This window comes from Cricetulus griseus, chromosome 2 (assembly GCF_003668045.3).
Source record: "Cricetulus griseus strain 17A/GY chromosome 2, alternate assembly CriGri-PICRH-1.0, whole genome shotgun sequence".
Lineage (NCBI taxonomy): Eukaryota > Metazoa > Chordata > Mammalia > Rodentia > Cricetidae > Cricetulus > Cricetulus griseus.
The window spans coordinates 46,515,043-46,535,978 of NC_048595.1; the positions used below are offsets into that span (position 1 = coordinate 46,515,043).

General features: G+C 40.1%; 1 protein-coding gene across 1 annotated transcript; it reads left to right on the forward strand.

Moving 5' to 3' along the window:
* Window positions 1–243: 243 nt before the first annotated feature.
* On the forward strand, window positions 244–10,482 carry CUNH1orf141 (chromosome unknown C1orf141 homolog). The gene is made up of 5 exons (XM_027402274.2): window positions 244–306; window positions 1,186–1,327; window positions 5,700–5,769; window positions 7,021–7,210; window positions 9,452–10,482. Exons 1-5 carry the CDS (start codon window positions 244–246, stop codon window positions 10,049–10,051), a joined length of 1,065 nt encoding a protein of 354 aa, XP_027258075.1. The 3' UTR covers window positions 10,052–10,482.
* The last annotated feature ends 10,454 nt before the right edge of the window (window positions 10,483–20,936 follow it).

Sequence of the window (20,936 nt, forward strand, 5' to 3'; positions counted from 1 at the left end):
AAAAGATCTGGATGCTTTCCTGGTTCTAAACTTCACTTATTTTTAGAAAAAAATGTTTATTATAAATATAAAGTTCAAGTTTAATTGACAAGGGAAATAGTCATTAGTAAACATGAACCTGGGCAAATCTTTTCAGTTCCCTGGTTTGGTTTTTTTTCTTTGTTCATAAAGCATAATAATAACATCTGCCTCATTACATAAAACACCATATTTGAAAGTATTCAGCTCTGAAGTGTAAGCTCAATGGTGAAACACCTGCCTACCATCCATGAGGCCCTAGGTTCAATTCCCAGCCCTGAACAACAGGTAATGTTTTAAGAACAAAATAGTTGGTAGTTATCATAGTTAGGTATTCAAAATGTAAATAGTTAAAGTTGGGGGCTGTAGCTGGTATACACAATGCCCCAGTTTTGATTCTTACCATACTATAAACCAGGTGTACTGACACATCCCTGCAATCTGAGCACTCAAGAGCTGGAATCAGGAGAATCAACATAGCTCAAACTCAGCCTGGAATCTATAAGACTCTGTTTCCAAAAGCAAAACTAACAACCTGAACAACAAAGCACAAGTTAACACACAGATAGAAAGACTGTGGTGATATATTATGATTTATTAATGCTTGCCTGAGGATTCAGAAAAGCAAAGTATCAGGCCACTAGCTCTTGCCACTACCTCAGGCAGAATGGGATGATCCTGCTGCCTCTCCTCAGCATGGCTGGAGAATCCTGAGACAGAATGTCTTCCTATCCTCAATGTGGCTGGAAAATGAATCCTTCCTATCCTCAACATGGCTGAAGAATGAATGCCTAATACTGAGACCCTGCTCCTGTCTTATATATCTCCCTAATACTGGTATGAAAGGCATGTGATCCCAGGTGCCAAGATCATCTTTGTGTGAGTTGTTTCTCTTTAGGACTGGATCAATCTTGTGTAGATCTGGGTGGCCTTAGATTCAAAGAGATCCATCTACTTCTTAATCCTGAGTCCTAGGATTAAAGGTGTATATTACTACCTCCTAGCATCTGGCTGCTGGGTTTAAAGGTATGTATCACCACTGCCTGATCTCCACAGCTTGAGTCTGACTTTGCTTTTCTGAATCCTCAAACAAGCTTTAATAAGTCATAAATAACATCACAAAAGACACAATTTCTAAGAGGTCTCCATTTTTTTCCTGCTGTTTAGGCAGTATATGCAAACCCCTTGAATTCTCTACAGTCTTGGCCTAGAAACCAGTGTAAATGCTTACCAGAGTCATCAATCCTGTATCCTATACCTGCCGGACAATCCAAAGCAAGTAAGGAGAAAGTCTCTACTCCATTTACAGGTACATAATTACATGTTTGTACCAAAAGAGCTAAAAGGTAACAGCATGTAATCTGCATTATGAACATTAAGAAAATATAAGTCCAAGGAATAGCACTATTTAGTTGTACAGACATAATATGTCATTACTTTGTAACATCTATTACTACTAGAAAAATGGTAAAATCTGGATTCCTTAGTCTTCTGCTTATTTCAAGTGCATTTCCAAGTTATTTTATTAGCTCCAGTCTGACACTATTTGCATCTAACCAGGATAGAACTAAAGACTTCTGCATCTGGTCAAGGACAAGAATTAAAATTATTTGCTTTTAGTGTCCTTGCTCCAATTTTGCCTAACTTGTTTCTATCTTCTGTCTTCATTACTGCTTAGAAATCAAAGTTTACAAAAGACTGGTCAGGCAAAATTCTCCCTAGAGAGAACAAAGATAGTGAAAACTTAATTAAATATTTTAATTACTTATATTTTATGTTGGGTATATGCACTTATGAATGTCCATTCATCCTACTTTGCATGTGTAGAAATCAGATGACAACATGAGGGATTTGATTCTCTCATTCATTTTATCATGTGGGTTCTGGGTGTCAAACTTGGGTCACCAGACTAGGCAGCAAGTGTGTTTACCTTTGGAGCCATCTCACATACTCAAAACTTATTATTTGTCATCACACGAACCACAATAGAGACCTTGTTTCTTTGTATGAAATGGCTCAGTAGACCCACAATGGCACAGCACAGACTCAAACCCCTTTCAAGTTGACAAAGCCTGTTATATAAGGAACATATAGCCCAAATAGGCCAACAGAATCAAAACAGCTCAGAAAAACCAAGCCAGTCACCAAAGTGGCTCAGAGAGAACTTAAACAGCTCAATGGAAAGTGAAGACAAAGTCTGGGGTACAAAGATGGGGAGAAACTTATTAAAGGTCAAACTTTCTCTAGTCTAAAATAAAATCCAGTTGTTCATTTCTCTATTTTATCAAAGAGAAGTGAAAAAATATCTGATGCTGGTTGAGGTGAGAATAAAAGGAAAAAACTCCCTGGAAGAAAGTCATTCTAGCAGCTACATGGAATCCTTTGATCTGTCCTTCCCACCTGTAAGTAACTTGCCACCAAGCATGTAGAAAACGAAGATATATCCAGTGTGGCCACATGGGGAGGAAGAGCAAATAAAGAGATCCGATGACTCCTCCCCCACCTCCCAAAGTCCATCTTTGGAGTCTTGATATAAGGTTTAGTTTTAAAAGAATGTGTTGCAATGATTATCCAAACTATACGTTTAAGATGTGAACATTTTATTGCATATAAATTATGCCTCAATAAAACAAAGACAGCTACAAGGAAACAATGTCTTCTAGACACAGAAGAGCAGCTGTGCATATGAATTCACAGTGGTTGTGACAGCATGCACAAGACTTGTTCAAGCCCAAGTCAGATCAAATATGAGCATGGAAAGATAGGTTAGACATGAAACCTCACCCCTACCCAAGCAACTGTTGGCAACTGATAACTTCTGGGAGGGAAAGAACCACTTTTCTCTGAGTGTAAGCTCTGATAAGTTGACCACACTCCAGTGAATACCACACATCCAAGAACATGTGGGAAGCACTACTTGATCTTGATGGGTTCCAAAAATGGGGGGATGGGAGTGGATCTGGGAAGTGCTGGAGGAGAGGTGAATGTGATCAAAACATGTTGTATGAAATTTTCAAAGATCTAGTACAATTATTTAAATTACAGTTAAAGGACTGGAGAGATGGCGTAGTAGTTATGACCACTGGCTACTCTTCCAGAAGACCCAGGTTCAATTCTCAACATCCATATGCTGCTCAGCACTGTCAGTCAGTCCCAAGGATCCTATGCCTCCTCCTGGCCTTTGCAGGCACCAGGCATGAACATAGTGCACAGACATACATACAGGCAAAATACCCATAAACAAATATTTTTAAAGTTAAAAAGAAAACAAAAAACCAACACTACACAAGTCTAAGATACCAAAATTGTAATTGTCAAAATAGCTGAGAAAAGAACTTGTACAAATACAACAAATACTAACAAAATTTAATTTTAAAATATTAGCTTTTGGAGTGTATGGTGTGTGTGTGTGTGTGTGTGTGTGTGTGTGTGTGTGTGTGTGTGTGTGTGTGTGTTTGGAAGCCTGAAGTTGATGTCAGGAGTGCTATACAACCACTTTCCACCTTATTCATTGAGATAGGACTTTTCAGTTAAATTTGAGGCTTACCAATATGGCTGGTTTAGCTAGCAAGCTTGCTCTGGGGATCCATCGCCACCTTCCCAGTGGTAGAATTACAAACAGGATTTCTGAACTGCTGTCCTCAAGTAAGTACTGATTCACTGAACCATCAATCTATCACCTCCAGATACTAGTTTAAAAAGTCAATAAACCATCAACAAGTCCAAGTTTATGTAAATATAAATGCTGGGGGCTGGGTGGGATGCCCCAGGTTCTAGGCCCAGCAAGTGTTAGAACTTGGCAGCTGCAGCCAAGAGGTTCTGACTTAAAGCCAAAGGTGTAGGGGTTATGGAATCTTCCACCACTGTTAAGGATTATCACTGAGGCAAGGAGTCTGACAGGGCAATCCCTGCATGGATGCCCAGAAAGGCCATTGCATGGAGCTGTGTAGGTGAGGCTTGGATTGCATTGGAGACCCCAAGATGTTGGAGATGTCAGAGCTGTGGAATACCTGCTGAGAAGAGCTGCTAACAGGGAGTGGAAACAACCCAAGAGAAGGAAGTATGTTGCAGTCAACAAGGCCTAAAGGAGTTGGAGATTCAAAGAGTGCTTTGACATCAGACATAGAGATGCAGAATTTGGAGTTTGCCCAGCTGGGTTCCAATCTTGCTTTGGCCCAGTATTTTCTCATTATGCCCCCTTGCCTCCTTCTTGGAATGGTAATATATATTCTGTGCCATTGTATATTGGAAATACATGTGCTGCTTTTTTTATTTTAATTTTGCAGGAGAATACAGTTAAGAGATTTCCATGAGTCTCAGAAGGGACTTTGGACTTTTAAGCAGTCTTGAGAGTGAAAGACCATGGGGATTTTTGAAGTTGGACTGAATAAATTTTACATTATGATATGGCCAGGGAGTAGAATGTGGTGGTTTGATTGAGAATGGCTCCAATAGGCTAATGTATTTGCATGCTTAGTCCCCAATTAAAGAACTGCTTGGAAAAGATTAGGAGACATGGCTTTGTTGGAGTTGGTGTATCACTACTAAGGGTAGTGTTTGAAGTTTCAACAGCCTATACCAGTACCAGTGTCTCTGCCTGATGCTTGCCAATCAGGATGCAGCTGTCAGCTACAGCACCAACACCATGCCTGTCTGTTTTCTGCCTTCATTATGTACTAACCCTCTGAAACTATAAGCAAGACCCCCACTTAGATGCTTTCTTTTATGAGTTGTCTTGGTCATGGTGTGTCTTTACAGCAATAGAACAGTTACTAAGACAGTATTATCTGGATTCATTTAAAAAGGCAATAAAATTCTGAAGTGGCCACAAGGTACACCTTGAAGAATTCAGCCTTGAAGACTTCCTCATGTCAGGTGGTAAGATCTATTTGTTAACTGCTAAGTGACTTCTCTCCATACCAACATGTTTGACTATCCCAGACCTCCTACTGGTTATGTGACTTGATATAGTAGAAAAACTTAAAACACCCTTTTCTGGGCTGGAGATACAGCTCACTTAGTAAAGCATTTGCCTAGCCTGCATGAAGCCCTGGGATCCCCTGCACTGCATAAACCAGGTATGCTAGTACATGTCTGTGATTCTAGCATTTGGGAAGTAGAGGCAAAACCATCAGAAGCTCAAGGCTATCCTCAACTATATAGTGAATTTAGGAGCAGCCTTGGCCATATGAGACCCTGTATCAAAAACATAAAAAAATAAAAATAAAAATAAAAAACAAACAAAAAATAAAAAACAAAAACAATAACAACAAAATCTTTTCTGCAAGAAAACTCTCTAATTCTTTGCAGTGTCTTAACTGAACACTGAAGTCGTGATCTATCTTTTCTTCTACCTTGTTCTCTCAAGATTTATGGATGGCAAAATGGCTCAGTGGTAAGAACACTTACTGATTTGATTTTGATTGCCAACACCCACATCAGGCAACTCACAATTACCTGTAACAACTCCAGCTTTAAGTGGATCTGACATCTCTGGGCCTCCGTAGTCATTATCATAACACACACACATGTAAGCATACAAACAAAAAAAAGTGTCAACAAGCTACTGCAGATTTACCACTACACCAGATTTTCCTATGGTATTTTAAACTATAAGATATTTCATAAAGATATTTTCTAGATAACACTTACTCATCTTTTACGAAAATCTGTAATTTCAGGTCAAAATGAAAGGAGAGCTAAGAAGTCCATGCATTCCACAGACCACTCAGCAGATTCTATTGAAAACGGGTAATCTATTTTAAAAACGTTAATAATTCACACTGTTCAATGATGACTTTAGTAGAACAAGTTCTGCCTTGTGTTATACAGAAGAATGATTATTTTTTCTGGCTTATTATTAATATATACTCTCATGGTACCATCAACAGAGGACTCCCAGGCTGGTCAGCTAATGGGCATCTCATCTGGACCTGGGCACAATCAAGTGAAGTCAGAATATAACTATGTTTTTACAGTGGGCACCAATTTAGTTATGCTTGCACATGAAGGTGAAAAAAAGTGGTTACTTTATTGTTTTGTATGATGTCTACAGTCTTATCATCATCATCTACATAATGGAGCAGAAGTCTTACTTGAAACTTCGGAGCAATGATGGATGGGCTCTTTGGGCTTAACTTGCCCTCCTGTTTCTTTCCAAGATGGTATCTGTGGAGTATGCATGAGTGAGGCCCTTGATGAATTTTGGGAGAAGGAAATCAAGGTACTGGACGAGGGTCAGAGCCAAATCTCTCATACTGATAATCATCTGTGGCTCTTGAGCTCATGATCAGTTCTCCATGAAGTTGGTCAGGGTCCACTTTGAGGACTCACAGATAGGACAGGATCTCTGAGGCTCTGCAATCTCCTCCATCCTTGCCCTCTGGGAATAAGGCTATCTACCTCATCTTTGCCAGATTGGTGCTATGGGTTATCTCAAAAGCCTATAATGACAAGCCCGCTTCCCATGTAAATCAAAGGGGATCAAAGATAAAAACTCCTTTTCTCTTTGTTCATGTGCACCCTGTTGCATCCTCTTAAACTAACCTGTTAAAAAAGCCTGACCAGACCAGGGTGGTGGTGGTGCATACATTTAATCCCAGCACTCAGGAGGCAAGAGGCAGGCGTATCTCTGTGAGTTTGAGGTCAGCCTGGTCTACAAAGCTACACAGAGAAATCCTGTATTGAAAAACCAAAACCAAAACAAAACAAAAAACCCAAAGCCAACCAAAGGCTGTGTCAGATGCTTGTCTTCCCACAGTGCTCTACACAGCCTACACAGCAGGCTCCCCACTCAAAATCAACAGGCACTCAGGCAATTGTTGGGTTTCCTCTGCTCCTGCTACTTCTTCCACAAACCAGGCAGGGAGGGATGGCCTTATGGGGTTGCTTGATGTCTACTGGATCAGTGGGGCTGTTGGCAGTGACTTCGAGAGGGAGAGAAGAATTTATTAGCTAAAATCACCTCCTATAAACTGATGTCTAAACTATATTCATTTTCAGGAGGAAATATCATCCATGGGTAAACAATTTGATTACAAAAGAAAAGAAGTCAGACAGAGATAAGCAAGCAAGAACACCTTGTCCAGTAAACCAGAACGTCTTTCTTCCCTTGCACATTGAGGATGTACTGAAAAATCCCGAAATCAAGATAATTGACCTTGGTCCAACAGACAGAGTGCTTTATTTTATGGTAATGTCTACTAGTAGTCAGTAAGAATGAATCCCACAAGCCTCTGGGAAGGCTAGAGACAATGGGACTCGAATTCTATCTTGTAGGAATCATCCAAATACAACCCACTCTGCTTTGTTGAGTCTATCCTACAGTCACAGGTTATAACTAGCAACTTTGATGCTGGGGAGAAGGAACACTTTCTAAGACCTCTATGGCTTCTGCAATCATAATCAGACTAGTTTTCCCCCACAATCCCTCCCTAGCTTTTCATGGTAACGCCTTCTAAACTGTATAGGTGATCTAATTAGCAGAGCCTAAGTCCCATACTCTAATGCCAGGAGGGCTAAAGAAAATAGTTTCTAGCTGACAATGCACAGACTTACAGCAGTGGTTCTCAACCTGTGGGTTGCAGCTCCTTTGGGGTCACATATCAGATATCCTGCATAACAGATATTTACATTATTATTCATAACAATAGCAAAATTAGTTATGAAGTAGCAACGAAATAATTTGTGCTCGGAAATCACCATAACAGGAGGAATAGTATTTATTAAAGGTTAGCAAAGCATTTGGAAGGTTGAGAACCACTGACTTATAGGGTGGGAATTCCCTACAGTATTAGATAAACCAAAACCAATGCAAAGGCCACTATTGTGGTTAAGTTGGCATTATTTCTTTTTATCATCAAAGGGTAATAAAACTGGTTCTCTGGTCATCTTTTCAGGCAGCCATTGGGATACATTTCATGCCAAGAACACTTGTATGCCATCAGTCTAATTTCAGATTTTGTCCTGGGAAAGATCACCCCTGGTTTGCTGTCCAGGGCTCATTCAGCATCACTGCCCTTGGTACCTACTCTGTTCCTGTCTTAATTTATTCTACATAGAGACATCCCAGATAGCTAGCACAAGATACTGACCTGCTCAATGTCTAAGGGACCTCAAGCTGAGGGACCAGTTGTGGTTCCACTCATTCAGCTGAATGGAGCTCTAGGCCCAAGACAGCAAATGTCAGAGTTTACTGTGGAAGAGAGAAGCTCTGCCTCAGTTGAGAGGTCCTCTCCTAGTCCAGACATCCTATGATGGTACCTAGCCAACCCTTTGTGCCGGCTTCCACCACCACCATCTATCTCTGGCCCCTCCCTGGCTTCTTCTTGTCCTAAGTCTTCTTCATCTAAGAAATCAGTAGGCACAGTCCACTTTCCCAGTGGCCAGGTAGAGACACAGAATTTTCCATGCCAGGTATGGCTGCTGGGTTTTAAGAGCTGGTGAAATAGTCATAAGAAGAGAGGCTTTTATGAGGTGATTACAGCAACTCTCAGGAAAAGGCCCATATGCTTACAAAGGACTCCAGGGAACTGACTGGGCTGTTTTTGCCTTTTTATTTCCTGTACAGGACATGAAGACAGTGCCAGCTATAAAGGGTAGACCAGACACCAAACCCATTCCATCTTCAAATCTGAACTTTCTTGTCCTCAAAGATGTGAGAAATAAACCTTTACTATTTATTTTTAATGTAGAAATTATTGACTTGAGATTTACAAAGCAAATACTGGAAATATACATATTTTACTAGATTCCATGGAATTGATTTTTTTAACCTAGTGAAAGAATTAGGGACTGTGAAAATTAATTATGCCAATGTGAGGGTAGTAATTAAAAATACTTTTAAAGATTTTTCTATTACTATAATTAAGCAAGTTCTATTTTTATATCTATATCTATTACTTGCGCTACTTTATTCAAATATATATTAGACACTTTTACCAAGCATTGTAGTAAGTCCTAAAGTACAATTCTATACATCTCAATAATAGACATAATTCAAATTTTTTAAATTGGAATAGCCATGCATGTTCATTTGGGCTTTTATTCATTATGTCTCTTAGGATTTTTGACTCAGCCTAATTTAGGGGTTTATTCCTTTTATTTCTAGAGCATGGGCATTTAGAAAATGCCCACAGTGTTCCTTCTTACTAAACCTCCTCTCTCAATTTCCAATGCCTCAAGAAATTACTTACTTCTGTATACCTCACCTTGTTTCAGAAAGGATATAAGAAGGCTAAGTCTTCAAATTTTGAAAAGGAAGAGTGTCACAGAAAAGCATCTGTTTTTAATGTATTTGAATGTTATTCTTGTTGATATCATGTACCTCTATGTAGTCATTTAATATATTTTACAAATTTATTTTTATGCTTAAAATACATATATAGCTTTGCCTCAACAGGCTTATGACTCAGTGTTCTTTTTTTCTATACAGGAAGAAAGCCATACAAATCCGATAATTTTCCATGACACAGCATATATAGAAATGTTGTTCCTGGCAAAAAGGTTCACCCCCTATATGATGACATATACAACAAAGAATGTTGTTCTAGAAAAAAACTTGGAAATGTTGAAAGAGTTATTTAATAATCAATCCTCATATGTTTCTAATCCTCAAAGCCCTAAGCCTGTATCGAAGTACAAAGATTTGCTCATCTTCTCTTCTCAACTGGTGCAAGAGAGAATAAATGAGAAACGAAAGAAGAAACAGGACAGTCTAGTTTCCAAAAACAGATGCCCGAGCACACTTTATAACTTATCCCGAACTTTGTCCAGCATAACCAAAAAATTTGTGGGTTACTTTGATAAAGATGCTACTCAAGAAAAGAGTGATGAGATAGATGAATTTGAAAGAACATTTTCCAAAACAAAGCCATCAGCCACACGCAAATTAACTACCTTACCCATCAAGAGTGACTCAAAGCCTCTGAAAAATATATTTGAAATACGTAAACTAAACAACATAACCCCACTAGATAACCTGGTAAGCTGGAAAGCCAATGACCCAAAGAATCGTATACACATAAATATTTAAAAGCAAGAAGAACTGAGTTCCAAGATCATAGAAGAAATTCTTAAGTGATTATTAATGTTCTGATGGATGAAGTACACAATCAGCAGTGGTCTGTTTGAGATCATTCAACATTCTTAGCTAGCATAAGGATGGAATTAGGGAATTAGCAACAACAGAGATTTATTTATGACTTAGTTTTGGTTGTGAGCCTAGCTTTTAATGGTTTAGCCATCTTTCTAGCCCATTCTTGGCTTATCTCACTTATACTCATCAGACATCCCTGTTGGCTACAAGACATTCTCATTCAGTACCAACTATGGTGTACATAGATGAAAAAGTTGCTGTTGGAAGCCAGAAAACATCAACAAAAAATGATTGACTATCAAGACAGATGAACCATTGATTTATTGAAATTCGAGTCAATAGTAGATCAGCATTTTAGAGACTCTTGGGAAAACAGTGCCACACAAGCAATGTATGTGATTAAAAAGGCTTCACAAAACCTATTAGAACTGTGTGGAACTTCATTACTGTATTGCATTTTCCAGGCATTACTGTAGCTTTCTTTCAGGGTTGTGGAATAACTTAAATGAGTAAGGTTCATAAGTGAGATGCTATCAACTGTAGAGTATTCTAAAATACATTGTTTCACATTACTTTTACCCTTTCTTGTTGACTCAAACATTATAAAGGCAGAAAACTCTTCTTGAACTCCATAAGTTACTTCCAACTCCATTTGGAATACATTTCTTTGGGGTCCCATATATTTTTTTCACTTAAAAATTGTCTTTGATGGCAAGTGGCTACAACACATTTTTAGAATGCACAAAACCCTTGGTTCAATTCTCAGCATGCAATAAAATAAATAAATAGCAGGTAGTGATGAATTCCAAGATTAACCACAAACCCACAAAAGACTGTTTAACTTATAATTTTATCACATAGAATTTAATGTGAAAATAAGTAAAGATTTATTATTTCCAATAATTAAAAGGAAGCACTAGGTAAGAGAAGGGTCTTCCAGTGTTGACTAGGACTTTTGGGCAATCAGGTTGGGTTGGAAGTATCCAATTAAGAGAAGTTGGAGGCCAGTGGCTCAGCTGCAGCCAGGCAGGGCAGGAACCTATGAAAGTAGCTGTGCTGCAGCAGCCAAGACACTCAAGTTACCTTTCTTACACCCCAAATCCCCAGTCTTTTCTCACTGTCTCCATTATACCCATTTTCTTTGTTTGCCAGTTTGCCATAAAGCAGAAGACCTCCCCCCAACAACCATGCTAGGTCAGAAGAGAAAACATAGGCTCCTTGGAAGCACCAACAAGAAAAATCAAGAAATGGAACATACTTAGTATAAGAGCAAAAGGGGCAGGAATATGATTCCCATACTCAGCATTAAAACAAACAAACAAAAAACACGTGTGGGTCTTAGAGCAGACAGGAATGAGTGTATGAAAGTACCAAAGTCTCAGTTTATTGTATTCCCACTTAAGGCAGAGTTTAAGACAAGATTGTTTCTAGATTAACTAAAGCAATGTCTAGTATTTTGAGCATTGTAATTGACCATTGTAGCATTCGATAAAATTCTTAAGCTTGCTCATGATATAACTTATTTTTTCTAGGTTAAATGCTAAACATAACCATAGTATTCAGACTTTAGGCTAAAGAACTGGGAGAGGGGGGAGGGAGTAGCTAGTTCTTTTTTGTAGTTCCTATGGGTGTTTTCGGGCTTTATCCTTAAGGAAGATACTAAACACTGGCTATGTAACTGAGTCCCAGAGCTCTTACCTAGCATAAATGAAGCCTAGGTTCAATATTAGTATTGGGGCAGGGTGGGAGGAAGCCTGGCATAAGTTCAAAACCATATTAGTTTTCTGTTACTGTGAGAAAATACAATGAGCACACTATTTGCATTGCTAGTGCTGTGATTAACACGTGTCCAAAAAGCAACTAAGGGAACAAAGGGTCTATTCCAGTTTATGGATGTAGTCTACCATGAAGGGATGTCAAGTCAGGAACTCAAGCAGGAACCTGGCAACAGGAACTGAAGCAGAGACCATGGAAGGACATGGCTTGTTCCTAATGGCTTGTTCAGCCTTCTTTCTTACACAACCCAGGACCACCTGCCCAGGAATTTCACCATTCATCATTGGTTTGGCCCTCCCACATCAATCATTAATCAAAAAATTGCCCCCACAGACTGGCCAATCTAAGGGAGGCATTTTTTCAATTCAAGTTCCTCTTGCCCAGTGATCCTGGCTAGTGTCTGGTCGAAAAACATGACTAACCAGGACAATGACCAAGAACAAGTCATGGAAAAGTTTATTTGGGCTTGAGTATGCTATGGCAGGAAGCTATGACAGCAAGTGGCGGGCATGGAAGCAGGAACAGGAAGTTAAGAACTTGGATCTTTATCCATCACAAGCATGAAGCTGAGAGAGCAAACTAGAAACAGGCAAGGTTATTTACCGTCAAAACCTATCTCAAGTGACATATTTCCTCCAAGAAGGCCACAACACCTAAGCCTTCTTAATCAGAGGTATTGACTCAGGACCAAGTGTTCAAATACCCAAGACTAAGGGAGGCACTTCTCATTCAAGTCGCTATGCATATTGTGAGTACAAGGCTAGTCTAGAATACATCAAAAGAGCCTATCTTAACATGCCTGCCCTATAAAAGAAAAAGGCCTTAAATATAAAAATAACATTTTTGCATGTATGTGGATGTACTCCTTTAATCCTAGCCCTGGGCAAGCTGAGGCAGTATGATCATGAGTTCAAGACCAGCGGGGGCTACAGAGTACGATCAGAGCTCAACAACTGTCGCAGAATATTTGTTTACGTTGTAAAGATGTGTCTCTTTGTAAAGGTCTGCCTAAGGTACCTTCTTATTGGTTTAATAAAGAGCTAAGTGGTCAATAGCTAGGCAGGAAAGAATATACTGGACTTCAGGCAGAAAGATAGAAAGTGGGAGAAGGATTTAATTTGCCCAAAAGACTTGGATCAAATTGGGTGTAGCACTCTAAGAAGAGGTAACTGAGCCACATGGCAGAATGTAGATTTTTAAAAATATATATGGAGGCCAAGAGGTGGTGGCGCATGCCTTTAATCCCAGCACTTGGTAGGCAGAGGCAGGCAGATCCCTGAGAGTTCGAGACCAGCTTGGTCTACAAGAACTAGTTCCAGGACAGGTTCTAAAGCTACACAGGAAACCATATAAACAACAACAAACAAAGAAACAAACAAAAAAATGGGCTAATTAACTTAAAGAGCTAGCTGGGGAAAAGACTAAGTAAGGCCAAACTTTTGTGGGCTGGCAGTCCAAGATAGTCCAACAAGAAATCTTGCTACAAAAAAACAAACAAAAATGCAAACATGTATTTGCTCAGGGACTCAGTTAAATCAGCTTCCTACCTGGGAGCTCTGGGTATTAAGAAGGTGGAACTTCTGCACCATTCTCTCTTGCTTCCATTTGAAACCTAACATCATTTAAATCAACAGCTGCAGGGGATGTCAGGCAACACAAAGTCAGACTTGACTTTTATTCTCATTCTAAGATCTGAGCATAGCCTGTAAGGGCAGCCTGCATTGAAGGTGATGGTATAGCCCAAGCAAGTGGTGTGATCTGTGAATCATTCCTGTGGGGAGCTTCATTCATTTCTATAGAAATAATCCTGATCTCTTTGTGTCCCAGGAGGACTTAAAGGGAACACTAAACCTATAAGAAAAATTTCCTTCGGATACCTCATCAATGGACTTATTTGCTTATCTCTTTTCTTTATTTTAAATTTATTATTATTAGTAGTAGTACATGAATGTGTGTGTGTGTGTGTGTGTGTGTGTGTGTGTGTGTGTGTGTGTGTGTGTGTACATGAGTGTCTGTCTGGTATTATACATCAATCTCTTTCTACTTTAACTTACAATCTGGGGGTCAGACTCAGATTAGTAGGCTTCTATAACTAGTACTTTTACCTGATCAACCATCTCAACAGCCCCTGCTTATTTCTTTTAAGTAAACAAGCAAGAGACTGTTAGCCTCAGGCTTTCTTCATATTTTTAGTTCCTACCTAATAAATGCTAGGTTAGCTTAGTATATAAACAAACCACAGTCTAACTGGGGAATATAATGTGACCGAGTTTTAGCCAATCATAAGCAGCAAGGTTTAAGGAATCACATCTACACAACTTATGATATCATACTCAAACCAGAGAAATGCTCCATAACACCATGGCCCCCAAAGTCAGATGCCCTGTTGTAGCCAATCCTGTGAGTTCTCTACTTCACATCTGGCTTCATCTTATAAAAATCCACTGCTCACAGTGCCAGGTAAAACTATCTGAGCCTTTCTTGATTCTGGGTGATGCCAAATTAATGAGTTTTACTGTATGATCAAAGAAACCATGTTAAATCCAATTTCTCCACACACTTTCTAACATTTCTATGGCACTAGCTAGCAGTAGACAAGACTTTCTTCACCTTATCCACCTACAGGTCTGTGGTCAGTAAGGACTATGACAAAGAGACCTAGGTTCCCCTAAAGCACCTAAGAAAATAATATCCCATCTTGACACATCATGGTCTTGGGTTAGTTTAAATAATATAACGGCAAGGTTATGTTTGGAGTCTTCTGGATGAAAAATTTATACAGTTGACTAACATAGCCTAAGAAAAATGAAAAAGACAAAACTGAAGCAATCTCTTAAAAGTGGGAGGGAATTTTCCCGAGGACACTAATCCCTGGGACAGTGACAAGGACAGCCCTGACTAGCCATATATTAATTACTCTGGCACAGCTGTGGCAAAATATCTGAGAGAACAGTCTGAAGGGGAGATTTATTTCAGCTTGGAGTCTCAGAGGACTGTGTTCATGATCACTTAGCCTCATGCTGTTGAGCAGGAGTGTGTGGCAAAGGAACCAGAAGTAGGAGCTCTGGACAAGACAAAACTCCAAGGACTCATCCCCATGACCTAATTTCCCCAAGTAGGCTTCAGCTCATAGTTTCTACAACCTCCTTTCTAAGATAGTGCTGCCAGTTAGGGACAAAATCTTTAAAACATTAACCTGTTCGGGACATGTTATATTCAAACGTTAAGAGAGCATAAACAATGATTGTACAAAAAGGTAGAGAAAATTTTCTCATTTCTTATTTGCCTGTGGAGACACTCTGTTGTAGCATCCATGGTCTCCTGACTGATCCAGACTTTTCTCTACTGGAGAGTCTAAAAGCTTGGAGATGGTACCAATTAACTCTTTCCTACCTCCGTCCTTCTTCCCTCCCTCCTTCCTTCCTTCCTTCCTTCCTTCCTTCCCTTCGCCTCCCCTCCCTCCCAATCCCATCTTTTCTTTTGCCACAGTCTCATGTAGCTCAGGCTAGCCTGGAACTTGTTGTGCATCTGAGGATGACCTTGAACTCTCTATCCTCCTCCATCCCACTTCTCAAGTGTTGGATTACAATCATGTACCACCATGCCTTGCTTTAGCCTACATTTCCTCTTTGGGTGAAACTAATCTCATAGAAAATTAAAAAGCAGAATCAGTTTGTGGTGGTGCACACACCTGTAATCCCAGCACTTAGAGTTGGAGGCAAGGAAGATCAGGAGACTGGGATAGCCTAGGCTATAAAACAAGTTCAAATCCAGCTTGGGATATAAGACCTGTCTCAAAAACAAGCAAATAAAATCAAATTAAAATAGACATTTAGAAGACTATAAGCATTAGGGAGCATATTCTTTTCTTTGTCCTAATTCAAAGGAAGCAGAAGTCCTTGGTGAATCTGTTCATTTTATAGATTCAACTGTTCTGTGGATGTACAATCCAACATTTGGAAACATGGTGGCAGAATAGACCCATTTCCCTCCCAAACCTACCTAGGCCATGCTGCCCAAACATCTCAAACTATTATCACTGTCACCAATCTACATTTTATTCTCTAGCCCCTTCAAGCCTCAAACTAGAACCCTTGGGGAACAGAACCAGTAGAATGTCTGTAGTTACAGGAGAATTTCTTAGTTTACAAGATGAGAGACTGAAGATTCCCACAGTGACCACCCCCAGCCTAAAGAAGCAAGAAATTTGGTGGCTGTTCATTCCAAAAAGCTGGAAGCCTCAAAAGAGAGACCAGTAATGCAGTGCCAGTTTGAGGCCAAAGGCCTTATACCAGAGGCCCTGGTACAGTTCTGTGTTAAAAGGCTGAAGAGTCTGGGATGTGATGTCTCTATGTATCAGCAGCAACAGCATAAAATATTCCTGCTCAAATAGGATCCCAGTGTGTGTACAAATGAGCTTCTCTCTTCCACATATTCATTCTGAGTTCCCAGAATTTTGGATAATGCTACCCACGTTCAGGGTGGGTTTTCCCACTAATTCCTACTGATCCATGTGCCTATCATCCTAGCAAACAACCTAACAGACACATCAGGAGGATATTTCACCAACTTTCCAGTCATTGCATTCAGTCAACAACCAATATTAACAATTATCACAAAGTGTCACATAGCTTCCAATACATCTTCTTCAAAGGCTTCTTTCAGAGGTTCTGACTCTTCCACATGACATTTAAAATTTAAATGGTCATTCAGATACAGGGAGCTCTGGGTCTGAGGCTGCTACCTCACCAATTACCCTGTAGGTAATGTCCCATGGTATAATATCAATGTGCTTTGGGGGTATTGGACAAGTGTTAAGTGAAACCTCCGTGACTGTAAAGCTGCAGGAAATGCTCATTCTGTAAACATGGAAGCCCCATGAGAGCAGACACAAGCCATCGGTCTTCTCTCACCTCTTGAGTGCCACTCCCATGCAGCTCAGACCCCCTTATCTCATGCCAGCCTTACCTGTTTCTATATCTACCCCAGCTCCTAAAACACCAGAGCTGAGCCTGGGTCCTCCTCCTTCCAGGATGGGTACTGGAAACTTAGCATGGGTATCTAGCCATAAAGAATGCCTTTCTTGAGACTATCACATAGTAGCATTTGAGGTGACATTTCACCATCTTTATTATGATTCAAGCAAGAGACCTGGGAACATTTCTTACAGTTGCATAGAGACCCTTAGAGTACGCAAGTTAAGTTTCCACTTGGGCCTAATTTGTTCTTTTTCTTGGAGCCCATAATCATGCAGGCACGTTTGATTTTTGTTAATATTTTTATGTAGGTGTTTTGCTTGCATACATGTATAAATGTACATCATATACAGAGATCAGAAGAGAACACTGATTGCCTAGAACTGGAGTTAGGGATGGTTGTGAACCACCAGGTGGGTGGTAGACACCAAACCTGGGTCCTCTGCAAGAGCAACAGTGCTCTTCGTCACTGAACTGTCTCTCTAGCCCAAGCAGACACATTTTTCTAAAAGGCAGTTTTATTGATTCTGACACATTTCATCCCAGCACACTATTTTAACATGGACCTTCTTTCCAGTTAGCATTAACAACCTCCCTTCACTAAAAATAAGACAATGCATTTCTCTCTCCTGGCTTTTCTTTTTTCTCACCTCTGTCACTCCTTCATATACATGTGTCCACACACTCATGGACAGTATAGCTTTTGGGGGAATTACACAGCCTCGGTATTTAGAAATAATGGTCAATCCAGCCTTTTCATGGAGTGGAGAGAACTATACAGCACGATTCATCCAGTTGAGCACATTGGAATAGTGCAGCCACAGTGTTCAAAGCATCTTCTTCTCACTTCCAGGCCTTGCTGTGTATCTGCTAGCTGCTTGACAGGAAATGGATAGTCCAATCAGAGTGTCATTGGAGGCTACTGTACAGAGAAACTACATGGGAAAATATGCCCCAGAGCTCACAACCAGGCCACCAGACATACGGGACTGAAAGGAAGGGGGAATTTGGGAAGAGCAAATACAGATGAGCTTGTAGTGCCAGTCCATAGAAATACCACAAGAAGGAAGCCAGACTAGCTAGCAGTTTAGTCTCACTTTCCTCTTGCCTCTTTGACCCGATAGTGTTCTCCTAGTGGCTAATGCCAGCTATCGATTGCAAGGTCTGAAGCAGTGCTGGGACTGCAGTTTAGCTAGAGCACCTCGGAACACACAATTTGAGGGGGGCAGTTATTGTCAGGTCTGTGCATCTGTAGAATCAACCCTGCGAGAAGGAGGGAAGCTAAAGAGGGGGACAGAGAATCTTCCTCTTAAAAAAATATTTTTATTTATGTGTATGTGCATATCCTGTATGTGTGTGTATGTGTACGTGCGCTCTCAAAGGCCAAAAAGGGGAGTCAGATCCCCTGAAGCTGGAGCCACCAGATGTGGATGCTGGGAATTGAACTCAGGTCTTCAGCAAGAGCAAGAAATGATGTAAAACTCTGGGCTATCTCTCCAGGAAAGGGGTAGGGGAAGGGAAGGGGCAAGAGAGGGAGGGAGGGAGGGAGGGAGAGAGAGAGACAGAGAGAGAGAGAGAGAGAGAGAGAGAGAGAGAAGAGAGGAGAGAGAGAGAGAGGAGAGAGGGGGGTCTTGAATTTTGGGTTGTAGGTGTCCATCTGTCTTTAAAGAAATCCCACTCCTGGGTTAAGAGTGCTCATTTGTGTGATCCAAGTAAATCAAGTTCCCAGGGCACAGAAGAGGCTCCTGGGTAGTGTCTAGGATCAATGAGAAGATATTCAGCTCAAGCTTGGGAAGTTCCTCATTATTACATGGTGAAAACATCTCTCTCCCACTAATCCCACTTGTTCCTCTGCAGTTGCCCCAGAAAGCAAAACTTGACCAAGTTAGAGTTCTTCTAAGCACAGTGTTCAAAGATTGTAAATTAAATAAATAAATAAATAAATAAATAAAAATAAAAAAATTAAAAACATGATTATCTGGGGACTTACAGCTGGGGACCTGCATGGGACTGAACTAGGCTCTCTGAATGTGGGTGATCTGTGCAAAATTCAACTCCAAATGATCACAGAACTCACATAAGTCCAGATACAATGAATCTGAAGAAGAGAAATTGGGGGATAATCTTGAACTCACTGTCATAGGAAAAGACTTTCTGAACAGAACCCCAACAGGTACCAAGAACACCAATTAATAAATGGAATGTTATGAAACTGAAAAGCTTCTGTATGGCAAAGGACACCATCATTTAGACAAAGTGGCAGTCTACAGAATGGAAAAGAATTTTTACCAAGTACCCATCTAATAGAGGAATAATATCCAAAATATATGAAGAAGTACAAAAATGGAATATCAAGAAAACAAATAACCCAATTAAAATATGGGGTACATATCTAAACAAAGACGTCAAAAGAGGAAACTCAAATGGCTAAGAACCACTCAAAGAATTATTCAACATCCTTAGTCATCAGGGAAATGTAAATCAAAACTACTGTGAGATTTCATTTACACTAGTCTGAATGGCCAAGATCAGTGAAACAAATGGCAGCTCATTCTGGCAAGGATATGGAGTGAGGGGAATACTCACCCATTTTTGCATGGGAGTAAAAACTTATACAGTCACTATGGAAATCAGTGTGGCAGTTCTTCGGGAAGACAGGAATGAATCTATCTCAAGATCCAGTTATACCACTCTTGAACATATACCCAAAGGAAATTTATCTGACAACAGAGACATTTGCTCAACCATGTTCATTGCTGCTCAATTCATAGTAATCAAAAATTAGAAACAACTAAAATGTCTGTCAACAGATGAATTGATAAAGAAAATATGGTACATTTACACAATGGAATATTAGCTGTTAAAGAATGAAATTTGCAGGTAAATGGATGGAACTAAGAAAAAAAGTAAAAAACAAACAAACAAACAAACAAACAAACAAACAAACCATCCTGAGTGAGGTAACCCAGACCCAGAAAGACAAATATGATATGTATTTGCTTACATGTGGATATTAGGTGTTAAGTCATTGATAAGAAAGCTACAATCCTTATAACCACAGAGGTTAGGTACAGAGTAAGGGGCTAGAGAGGAGGGATGGAGTGCTCTAAGAAGGGGAAATAGAATAGATAGTTACTGATGGATGGAGGTGGCAGACTGGAATGGAGGATCAAATGGGTAGGGAATAGGGGGTTGAAGGAGGAGAAATATGGGGAGAGACAGCTAAAACTAAGGGTCATTTGAGGGCGTATATGGAAACCTAATACAGTAGAAGTTTCCGTGTGTGTGTGTGTGTGTGTGTGTGTGTGTGTGTGTGTGTGTGTAGGTGATCCAAATGAAATTGTCAAATAATGGGGGACACAGAGCCCCCAACTGGACATCTCTGCAGACATCTCTCATCACTAAATGAATCTTCTTCCAGTACCAGGAATGGGTACATTTAATAAAATTGATGCCAGGTATACTGGGTGTTCTCCACCAACATAGTAAAGCCTTATTGCTGAAGACAACATCTACACAACTCAACTGAACACAAAGAAGTCACCCTGGTGCCTAAATTGAGCTTTCACCCCTACTGAATAGTTTTCATGATACTGGAAGGTACTATGCTAGCTACCAAAGGAGAAAAGTAAACACTAACCCAACTACAAACACGTCTATCTACAATGGTGACCTACTTTGAAGAAACGCAGTTGCAATAGTGGCATAGAGCTCATAGGAGTAAGCAACCAATATCTAATTTAACTTAAGGCTCACTCCATGAAATGGAGCCCATTCCCAGTTCTGCTTGGGTGGCCAAGAACCTGAGACTAGATAGTCCATGGACCTAGGATAAAACCAAACACTCTGTTCTGCTGAGGGAACATAGCAATAAAATTACTCTTAAGGGCATTCTGCTATACTCATAGATCAATGCCTTGCCCAGCCATCATCAGGTAAGCTTCTTCCTGAAGCAAATGGGGACAAATACAGAGACCCACAGCCAGAAAATAAGAAGAGAGTGATAGGCCTTGGAATACTAAGCCCTAAATAAAATGTCTCCATCAAATCTATTCCCCTCAGAGCTCAGG